Source organism: Saccostrea echinata, unplaced genomic scaffold (assembly GCF_033153115.1).
Source record: "Saccostrea echinata isolate AGI-Se365-2 ecotype Australia unplaced genomic scaffold, CSIRO_AGI_Sech_v1 ptg000039l, whole genome shotgun sequence".
Taxonomy (NCBI): domain Eukaryota; kingdom Metazoa; phylum Mollusca; class Bivalvia; order Ostreida; family Ostreidae; genus Saccostrea; species Saccostrea echinata.
Genome location: NW_026889788.1, coordinates 205,380 through 216,920, shown reverse-complemented (window position 1 = coordinate 216,920; position 11,541 = coordinate 205,380). Strand labels below are relative to the sequence as shown.

Genomic DNA, 11,541 nt, shown 5'->3' with positions numbered 1-11,541 from the left:
TAATAAACAAACTAACTGCATGAGGATGATGAGCAAGGGTGTCTCTTTTAAAATTGTAATTCATGGTCCCTGGGTAAGAAGTCTTCTGTTAGCAGTGCTCTATTGATAATATAGTAAAAATGCATTTATTCTTTGAAAATATCTGCTTCCGGGTATTCAGCAGAAAAACTCATGGTTATGATGAGCAAGGATGCCTCTTTCCAAAATTTTGATTTTATTGCCCCTAGGTCAGGAGGTATCTTGGGGGCTCTGTTGATCACATTGTATAAATGCATAGAGGAATTTTTTTTCTTTGCCCCATGGTATTTAGCAAACAATGCTTGGGTATTAGTGAGCTAGGATTCCTCCTTTAAAATTGTGAAATTCATGGTCCTCCAGTCAGGGGTTTTGTTTTTAGGACAGACTCTATAGATTCTATAGTAAAATTGCATTATTATTTTTTTAAAACCTGGCCCTTGAGTCAGGGGTTTTGTTTTTAGGACGGACTCTAGTATATTTGCATTATTTCTTTAAAACCTTCTTCTCTTCTCCTGGGTATTAAGCAAACAAACTATGTGCAAGATTTTAATGAGCAAGGGTGCATCTTCCAAAATTATGAAATTCATTGCCCCTTTTTAAACTGAGGCAGGCTACTGATAGATGAGTTAATATTACAGGGATTTCAATAACCTCGTTTTAAGTCAGCATTTTGTAAATTCTATGGTGGTTATAATAACCATGTTAGCAAATATTACTTACCATTGGATCATATTTCAGCTGACTTGTTTCAAACCAATTGTATGACCTTTGTTTTTATAATGAATTTGACATTGGTTCTGTCCTCCTGATCAATACTAAGGGCTCATGGAGGGTAATACTGGTCAACAGGGGATGCTTACTCCTCTTAGGCACATGATCCCACCTGGTATTTCCAGGGTCCGTGTTTATGCCCTCTTTACAGCTTTGTATTGTTCATGGATGTTTTTAGATCGATCACTTTTTTTTATTTTAACCTTTTCACTGTGAAATTCATGGCTCCTGGATTAGGAGTTCTGGTGTTATGCTTGTGCTGTGTTATTTATGTAGTAAAAATTTTTTGTAGTAAATATGCATACATTCCTAAAAATTTTCTCTTTTTGTGGTTATTTAGCAAACTAACTTTGTGCCAAGTTATGATGATTTATTTAATTTGTGAAATTCACAGACCTTGGATTTGGGTTTCTAATTTTAGGATGGGGCTTTATTAATCATATAGTGAAAATGCATAAATACTTCAAAAATCTTCTCTGCCTCTAGATATTTAAAAGTAGACAAAATAATTTCATGCTTATGATGAACAAGGATGCCTCTTATGTAAAATCCATGGCCTCTGGGTTAGATGTTCTGCAAGTGGACAAGGCTCTACTGATATCAATTATATAGTGAAAAAGCATTAGTATATTAGCACTGGCAAGTACAAGCAGGTAAATAGATATGATTATTATGTTCAGTTACTGAGTACTAGAATTACTATTTTGCTGATCCCTGATCATCGTATTTCTCATGATTTTTGGCAATATATCTTCACCCAAAAGATTTTGTGAAACCATGTTACCACATCCTTGGGACCTTGTTTCCACAATTTTCAATTATCTAAATGCATTTAAAGAGTGTATGGCTCTAATAATTTTAAAACATGCCTTGATTTATGATACCCTTGTTCAACAATATTTTTATACTTCTGGTAACAGTAATTCAAAACTTTGAACAAATGAATGAATGATTTCCAGATTCGTACTAGTAATTATGTGTATGTATGAAATGCCAGAATATTAGTCTTTGTATGATACCATCATGATACATATTGTGCAATAAAAAATTTGATATATAATCAAATCAATATAGTCACGTCTTACATATCTAAATATTAAGAAAATGTTATCATTACTTTTAAAATATTTGTGAATGAAAATATGGCATTGGTCTGATAATAAAAATGTGTAAATCTACAGTACATCATAAATCTCAAAATTTTTACTCTCTAAATTTTTAGCAATTTTGTGCATGCACTGCATTTGCAAAAATATTTTTTGTAAAAAAATAAAACAACAAGAAATGAAAGTCAATTACATTTTGTAAATCTAAATGAATTTTAATTTACACTTGAATGTAAAATTCCCACTTTCATAATGTTTTAATCATATTTAAAAAGAAATTTCAATTGGATCTAAAATAAAATAAATTATTGCAGCTGTTTTTGAAGTTAATACTATGGTTAAAGGTGCATAGACACAGATTTCAAGTTTATATTTTCTCAAATTTTCTGTATAATTTCACAACTTATATGTTGCTATAGCATTTGACACGTAAATAAAATTAAAAACTTTCACAATTTTTAACTTGGTCCTTAATACTTAAGAAAAGTAGCAATTTTGTTGTGTATTAATGAATAATATTACATCTATAATCCAGAAAATTCAGAGTAAAAATGTGCGAAAGCAAAACCCACTCACTTAAGTATTGTCAGCCCGTGCTCCTCAGTGTTGTGTAGTTGTGTACAGAGTTTAACAAATTGAATACACCCGTGAAACGTAAACTGTTTTTGTAAACAGGGCACGAGCTCTGTTGTTGTTAATGTTTACGTTTCACCGGGTGTGTTCAATTGTTAAACTCTGCACACACCACTGAGCACGGACTGACAATACTGGTGAGAGAATTTTGCCTTCTACATTTCTACTCTGAAATTTCTGCATTATAGTTTTAATATTTCTCATTAATAAACAACAAAATTGATACTTTTCTAAAGCAATAAGGATAAAGTTAAAATTTGTGAAAGTGCAAGGATGTGTCTATCAAACGCGTCCAGAAATTCAAAGTTTCAATAACTTCCAGATAAAATAAGATTTTTATCAAATTTTCTTGAGAAATGCTATAGCAAAATACAAGTCATGAAATTATACAGAAAATTGGAGTAAATATTAACTTCAAATTTGTGTCTAAGCACCTTTAAGACACCTGAGGAGTACAATATTTATTGAGCCAAGGTCGAAGTCAACATTGTACTTTAAAGGTGGCTAAATCATCATATTGACCTCAAACACAGCAATAATTGTTTTATTATAATTATGATTATATGACAGCATACTCTAACATTTTTGCTTTAATTGTAAGTTTCAACAAAAAATTTCAATAAGAACACAGTGTAACAAAAAAAAAAAAAAAAAAAAAAAAATGGTACGATTCAAATGTTAAATTCTGAGCTTCTTGTGTCAAGTCTATCACTGAACCTTTTTAACGCTCTCCCTTGCAGTGTACATTGTAATGAGTTGTTATATTGGACAAATTGTTTAAAAGTTGTGTTTTCCAGAAATTCTGTCTGTGGATAATGTCCCGCGGATTTCGTGATTTCATTGTCAAATGTCTATTAAGTCCATGTCTATAAGAAAATAAACTGCTTCGTTTATAGAGCCCATCGCTGCTTGTTCTTCTGCATATTTGCTCAATGCAGAGTCCAGGTCACCCAATTCCATTGATTCAAAATCTTGAGAGAGTCCCTTCTCCTGTAAATAGCTGTAAATGATCCTGATTGTTATTTTTGTAGCCTTCTGAGTGTGTTTTGCATCTTTATCATTTAAAAGCTTATCAAATTCTGTCTCATCAAGCAAAGCAAAGCGTCATAATTTTTGGAATTTGTATTTCTTTTTTTGTGAGTATATATATATATATATATATATATATATATATATATATATATATATATATATATATATATATATATATATATATATATATATATATATTTGCTGAAGTCCAAGCCAAGCACAGTGTAAGATGCGGTATTTCACTGGATGACAAAAAAATTATAATTGGTCTTGCCACTCTGGAAGTTCCCCTCAGGCTCGGTGAATATTGTACTCCTCAAGTGTCTAAATCATCGTATTGATCTCCGAAACAGCAATAATTGCATACTATTATCTTCCGTTTTAATGTTTATTATATTTCTGAATTTTGTATAATATTGAATGAATTAAAGAAATAATTCCCACCACTGATATTTTCTTCCAACCCTGTCGGACTTTGAGGTTCATAAATCATCTCAGTTTATTTGGCTGCATGAACACATGATTTTTTTTATTCCATATACTTGATTCGTTTCACTTTATGGTTATCAGCAACAACGTACAATATGTCATTGCTATCTATACTTAGATTACATGGTGGGTGTAATTTACAATTGTCTAAGTGCAGAAGGAATTGTCCATTCTGGTCAATGATGCGTATAATGTTATTAGCCCTGTCAGCAATCAGGATGTGACACATGCTGTCTGTAGTAATACCATGTGGAGTGAAGTATTTGTATTTCATTCCATTGTAGTTAAACCTGAATTGTCCTTTATTGTTCAACACTAGTACTGAATTTTGCTCACTCACTATAATGTCAAAATTCTTGTTTTCATCAATACAATGTACAAATATTGAAAATAAATCCAGGTCACTTAATTGTATTACTTGTGTAACTTTAGAGCCAGAATAACGGACAACTTTTCTACGCTGGATCCATTTCATTGTATTTTGGAATGTCATATGTACTAAGATGTTATCTGTATAAGTGCTGCAGATAGCATCTGGCATCCAGTCTTGAACTTGGAGCAGACATTTTATCTTTTCACCCTCAACTATGTTAATTTCTCTCTCCTCCTTTTTAATATACACTAAGTTTCCCTTTCTGGTGACTGTCAAAGCCCATAATTCAATATTCTCTGTAGTGATCTTCCTCAGCACCTCCCCCTCTTTGTTCATATGTTTAATGATTCCATTGACGCCACTGACATAGAATTGATCTGTGTGAGGAATACAAGCTAGCTGACAAATTTCTTCATCAGTATTTATTTCTCCTACTGTAAGTGGCAAATCAAGACACTTCTTGATAGCTTTTTCGGAACTGGGATTAGAATGGGGAGCTTTTAGGACCTGTCCTTGAATGCTAGTTTTCACCGTTTCTGGAATGTCTCCAATGATATGAAACAGTGCCTGCTCTGTAAGTTCTTTGGGACTGAATTCCGACACTATTAGTTCAAATCTGGAATGAACAGTTCTGAACTTTTCATTTTCTGAAGTGTAGTTGACTAGTTTAGATGGATCATTTGAAGCTAGGATAGATTTGTTGTCATCCATTGCTGATTGAATTAATAAGTATCCTATTTGGAAATCTGCTTCCAGGTTCTTTATTGCGTTAACATCATCTCTTTCCATTTTTCTTGCATCACTCTGATATTTTTTAATAACTTTGTCTACTAGCTTGTGCCATATTTTACCAAATTCATCAATGGTTCTTTGTCTTTCATTGTGTTTCTGTTCAATGCTTGATAACATTTTTTTTAATTCAGAGAGAATTGATTCATAAACAGGTGCAATACTAGTTTCAAGTTCATTTAAGTCTTTCCTGATAAGCTCCTGTTTAGAGCTGTAAATTGCAGAAATATGTGGTACATTGTGATTTTCATGGGATCCAGAGGCTAGACATTTCTGACAAATCGGGGAATTACATTGTTCACAGAACATTTCACATTGCATTTCACCATGGGCATTGCATTGTGGTGGAATGATTTCAGATTTTTTGAATTGAAAAGTTACAACATCATGTCTAATGGTTGGACTAGAAATCATATGGTGACCTACACAGTCCTTACACAGATTGACATGACAAGTATTACACACCGTTTCTGTGGCAGACTTCCTGTCTTTTCCTGGGCAAAGTTGACAGCGTTTTATGTCCTGTGCCCTGGCATGAAAATCTAATGATGTTGCCATGGCACTCTTATTAAGGAGTGTCAACAATGAAACTGTATAGCTTTATCGTTTTACCTTACAAAATAAAATTGGCATACAAAATATATCTTTTTCAAATCAACAAGAAAGCACAGAAAAGAAAAATTAAATGGGAATTTACGTATATTTAATAACAAATGAATTAAGCTGTAATTGTCTTTACCTGTTTAAGTTTGTCTCTAACAAATATGGCGGCTTGTTTGTATGTTAAGATAATCAATGATTCAGGTGTGTGCTAATTGTGTACTTCCTATGCATTGATTTAAATGTCTACCTGTGATAAGGATTTTGACACTGGGTCTGCATAAAAACCTGGATTAATTTTAATGAGGCTGGATCCTGATATTTAAAGTCTTAAGATTTTTTTGTCAAGTATATTTTTAGTATCTACACATAGCTTAATTAAAAAACAAAACCAAAAATGGGGGCCAATATGCTTCTTTTGGTGCTAGGATTCATTTATTATGACCTTTTTGTACTGAAATTGTGTCTTAATCATAAATGACATCTTCGAAGTTTTTCCTCCAATATTTTTTATCCAATTAAATCATGGGCTAAAAATGTACTATTATTCTATCTTAAAAAAGACATTTATAAAATTTTGATGAAGAAAAAGTTTCAAATTGCTTTGAGTAATCAATTATTTGACCTTTCTGCACTCAAAAAATGTCATTTTTTCTGGCATAAAAAATTCAACACAGAAGAAAATTATTTTACAGTCTTAAACTTTTGCCAAACTTAAGCAGATTGATCAAAGTTATCTTAAATATTCAGAAAAGAAAATCAAAAATTGGGGTCTATGATGTAAATTTTTAGACATTGCTGAAAAAGTGTTAATTTATGTTAAAATTGGCTCAATTTTTTCCTGGACTTTCAGAATATATATATTTACTATATATATCTGTTCCAATATGACGATAGAATTGATGAAAATTGATGAAATAGATATTTCAGAATCATAAAACACTTCACTGCACAAAATAGCTCTATGTGCAACCAGCATTCAAAAATAGGGATCTATACTTAACAGAACTTTAAATACTTAAAAACTGAAAAAAAAAATATTTTCTTCTAAAACACCTTCCACCACAAAATATAGTTCCTAGCTTAATCCTATTGGAATGAAATTTAATTGCGTTTTTTTTTCATTGAATATAGTGTAATGTATATTGTAGAATCCAATTTTAATTTAAGAACTTAAATAAGATGCAGAATTTTAGAAATAAAGGTTCAGACTTAAAGCTGCTCGAAAGCTCAGGATCGAACCTCCTTAATGAAGCAGTTGTGCAATAAAATTTCCTTATTAAAATAGCACAGTGATTTTGATATAGTTGTTCATTAATTCCTTCATTGTACAGTTGTATGCATGCACATGTAAACAAATTAATAAAACATATAAAACACATTTGCATTTCTCAGATTTTATATTTTTAAAATTGTACAACTGGAAACTTGTGATAGATCACCTATTTAGAATATTAAACAGATATTTGAAACACCTTGTAAAGGCATTCAGTATCTTTCGCTGGTCTTACCTTCAGAAAAAAATCGATTTTTGTAAATTTGTATTGATTAGCTTAAAAAACGTGTTGAACATTAAAAAATAGTATTTTTAAATTGTGCTTTTCATACCATAGCATTTAATCTTAATTTATAAAGTATGACTGCACTTAACGCCGGTTTTTGGGTCTTTTTCGGTTGCTTTTATGTCTAAACATTATTTCACTTTTGTATATTTATGAAAGAATCCTGTCAATTTGGAACCAAATTTAAATCTTAAAATGATTTTAGACTGTGATACAATAAAATGACTCAATGATTTTTGTGCTTACTGCTTTCCAGATATATAGAATTTACAGTTGCCTGCCCTTGATTGATATAAGATATGCATGAGAGGTGGAGCTAACATTGTAAGAATGGGTCTAAAATTAGACTAGAAAAATAACAATGACATGAAATAAGAAACGTGATCACTCTTTCCCATCTCCCTCTCCATTCTATATGAAACAAGTACACTACTGACAAATAAACAATATGAGCACGTCCATGTAATTAAAGCATATTTTATATCAATGCCAGATCACATAACGTGTTCGAACACAATGTCCTAGTTAACACAAAACATGCTACCTTAAAAGTCACGTGACGGAATTTAGAATTCACAAAGTTACCTGAGGTAAGAAATCACGTGGTGAATTATAATATATTTACATTTCCAAATATTTTTCCTTAAGATTCTTTGCAAATTAGAAAAAGTTCACGTTCTCATGAACTACCGTGGGATGAGTAAGAGTATTTCCAATGTGATGTGATTGAAGTAAAAGAAAATATTGCAAACTTTTTTTCCAAAAATGATCGTTGAATGCCAAAAATATGTGGCAAGTCATCAGAAAAATAATGTAAATATAAGATATGAATTTAATTTTTGAGAATTCGTGAGGTACATGAACTACAACGCTTCACGCCTGCATATTCATCATCAAGCGCTGACGCGCTTTATGAAATATGCCGGCGTGAAGCGCCGTAGGTCATGTCCTCATGAATTCTCAAAAATTAAATTCATCTCTTGAATAAATTCAACATGTCACAACCCTTGGTTACAACAGAGAGAGCGAATGTAAGAAGAAGAAGTTTTTTTTCTCTTTTTAACCATGAGCGCATGTTTGTCTATTAATCTCCTTTTGTCACATTATTACTTATGCCAATATACAACTACTGTTAAATGTAGAGCAATAGAAAAACATGCGCTGACTATGTATGAAGTCAATAAAAAAGTTGGCAACCTCATTATCGAACGGAGATTCAAGAAATTGTGATGATCCCTGCCTTTGAAAACAGATTCGAACTTCGTAAATACATACTTTTATTAAACGTTGTTACATAAAGTTGCAGATTGAATGCTGACCATTCTTGCAATGAAAATGCTTATTTTGAATGTTTATTTTGTCGCAAATTTGACATTTCCTTAAGTGCAGTCATCCTTTTTTATTTTCGGTGTGATAATCACATGTTTTAGAAATTTAAAGAAAAAGTCAGTAATATATAAATGGTGACTGTTTTGGAAGGTAACAGTCGAAATTGACACCCCACAGAAAACCATTGTTAACCGGCGTGTCAGCGGAGGTTGACATTGGTTTTCCGAGGGGTGTCAATTACGACTGTTACTCTCCAAAACACACCATTAATTTTATTATACAGAATGTCTTCTTGATTTAGGATGTAAGCAAAAAAAAAAAATGTCGATCGTTGTTAAGTTCACACGTAAAAAGCTTTGAAACTCCTCGCTTCTGTTTTTCTCAATAAGAAAGCTTTGAAAAAGATTTACTGACCTCATTATTGTTTGTTTGATACTCAAAGAGTCCTTTATCATCTAAAGTTTCGTTAAATATATTTCTGCACACTCTAAAACATATTTCATCTGTCGTTTGTTGTTTTCAATTAAGCCAATTGGATGCAAGTTTGATTTATTCGGCTTCTTTCAAATGCACAACTGATGTTATGAGAATTCTACGGCAAACCGTACACACATTCTTTACATGCATGTGACAATTTTCGTTATGTTACCCGTTGTGAAGTGTGTTTCTAACGCTGAAGGTAACAGAAAGTATTGTTTAATGCGTCTAAACCAATCAAATTTTAGTATTTAACATGAAAGTATAATAATAAAGTTTAATAAGTAAATAACATTTTATGACAATCATACTAAAAGGAGTTCATAATTACGAAATTCAAGAGGAATGCATATATTAATGAATTATTAAAAAAAATCCTTTTTTAGGGGGAGGGGCTTTTTCTTTGCAGTGCCCTTGTTATTTGTCATTGAGTATCATGTATACTGTGCATTGCATAGTGTTTTCATATGTTGTATTCAATTAAGGATTCTGGGAAAACTCTTTGTTTCTTGCAGGTTCTTGACTCTACACACAGCAACACTATAGCAAGAAAGGCACAGGAAGTCCTAAAGAAAGTGGTGACAGGATTACTGGACAACCCAGGTCTAGATACAGGGTCTCTGATGATATTTACGCACGGATTAATCACTCACTCATTTCCACAACTATCCGACAGACAAAGGTAGATTGAATTTCTGTTTACAGGGACATTTTGTCCCCATTTTATACCCCCTTTCACCTCTATCACAAATGGGCAACTACTTAAAACGGAGCAAAATCAAAGAAAACATTGTTATGTCTAAAATACAATTGTGAACGGGCAAATTTAAAACGGGGCAAAACCATTCTCAAGAGTTATAGGGCAAAAATAGCATGGTGTGAAAACAAACCTTATGCATTATATGCATTTATTTCAATACATTGAATGTGAGAAATGTTGAAATAGAACATTGTTTTTGAAAGTGGGGTTGTTAATTGTGGAGAATTTTTTTCAGCAAGCAAAAGAAACCTGAAGAAAAGGAGACCCAGTCCTTTAGACCTCCAAGTTGTCTCATGTTACCAGAGGAACCAAAGCATGGAGGAAACAAACCAAAATTGAGTAAGAAGACCAACATCCATGTCTTGGTGGAGTTTGGTCTCCAGCTTCTGTGTCTGTGTCTTAAGAGAGACCGCTTCGTGGCAACAGAGGAGAACCACTGTAAATTAGTGGTCCTTTTTATCGCCATCTTAGTGGACTGTCTGCATTCTAAGTATATCAGGGTGAGTCTATGTTGAACATTGTGAGGTGACCTAAATTCATAGGCAAGTATTGAAAGGAATTGACTGATTGACCCTCATGATAGAAAATACTGTCAATGCACCCAATTGTTTAAAACATCTATATTCTTTCAGATTAACAACTTAAGTCTGAGATGCTTGTGTTGGTTACTGAAATTCAAATTACCATCTGTGGACGATAACATCAGGAAACTAGCCAATTGAATGTTTGTTATTCTGAAGAACTATGCATCAGTAGGTGCTTCTAAGGGAGGGAACGTAGAGCTTATTTCTATGGCGTTTAAGGTAAAAACTGTGGATCCTATCACAAATGTTACTCTTGAGTTTTTGAATATTTTCAATAAAAAATTGACATGGAAAAATAAACAAATGTACCCACCTCTTATTTTTTTTCTAAATCGTACATGCATTTATGTAGGCTGTGACGGTATTAGTAAGAGATTGAAGATTTACAAACTGAATCAGACACAACTCCAAGTTCTGCTGACTTTCTGTAAAGAGGATTTGTATGATTACAACATACAGAGCACCGCATTCTCTCTTCTAAAGGTAAAATACATGGTGATTTTTTTATCACATTGATTTTTGCTTTCCAATTACATTGAAATATTAAGTATAAAACTGAAAATAAATACCATTTTGTAGGCCATATTGTCTCGGAAGTTGAATGTTCCAGAAGTTTTGGAGTTGATAAAGAAGGTGGAGTGTATGTCCATCACAGCTGACTCCCCCCATGTCAGAAGGGAATGTAAACAGGTAACAAGGGCGAGAAAGTTATATTTTAACTCCTTTGAAAAAAAAAAATTTCTTTGAAACGCTTGTAGCTAATATCTTCTTGTTGCCTTATATCTTTTCCTTACATTTTTGATACTTTACAAAAACACACGTAATCATATCTTTCGTTCTTGCTTTGATGCAGATAGCCCTGCAGTACATCCTGGAATATCCCCTGGGGAAGCTCCCTGACAAACACCTGAAGTTTTATGTCACCCAGTTTTCTTATGAGATGGAGATGGGACGTGAATCTGCTGTGGAAATGTTGGCCACTATATTTTCTTCATTTCTTCAGGTATATGTAGCAATA

At 32.5% G+C, this 11,541-nt stretch overlaps 1 protein-coding gene across 1 annotated transcript; it reads right to left on the bottom strand.

Moving 5' to 3' along the window:
• Positions 1-4,089: 4,089 nt before the first annotated feature.
• On the bottom strand, positions 4,090-5,769 carry LOC133200387 (E3 ubiquitin-protein ligase Trim36-like). The gene has a single exon (XM_061336196.1). The coding sequence runs from the start codon at positions 5,767-5,769 to the stop codon at positions 4,090-4,092; it is 1,680 nt and encodes a 559-aa protein (XP_061192180.1).
• Positions 5,770-11,541: the final 5,772 nt, after the last annotated feature.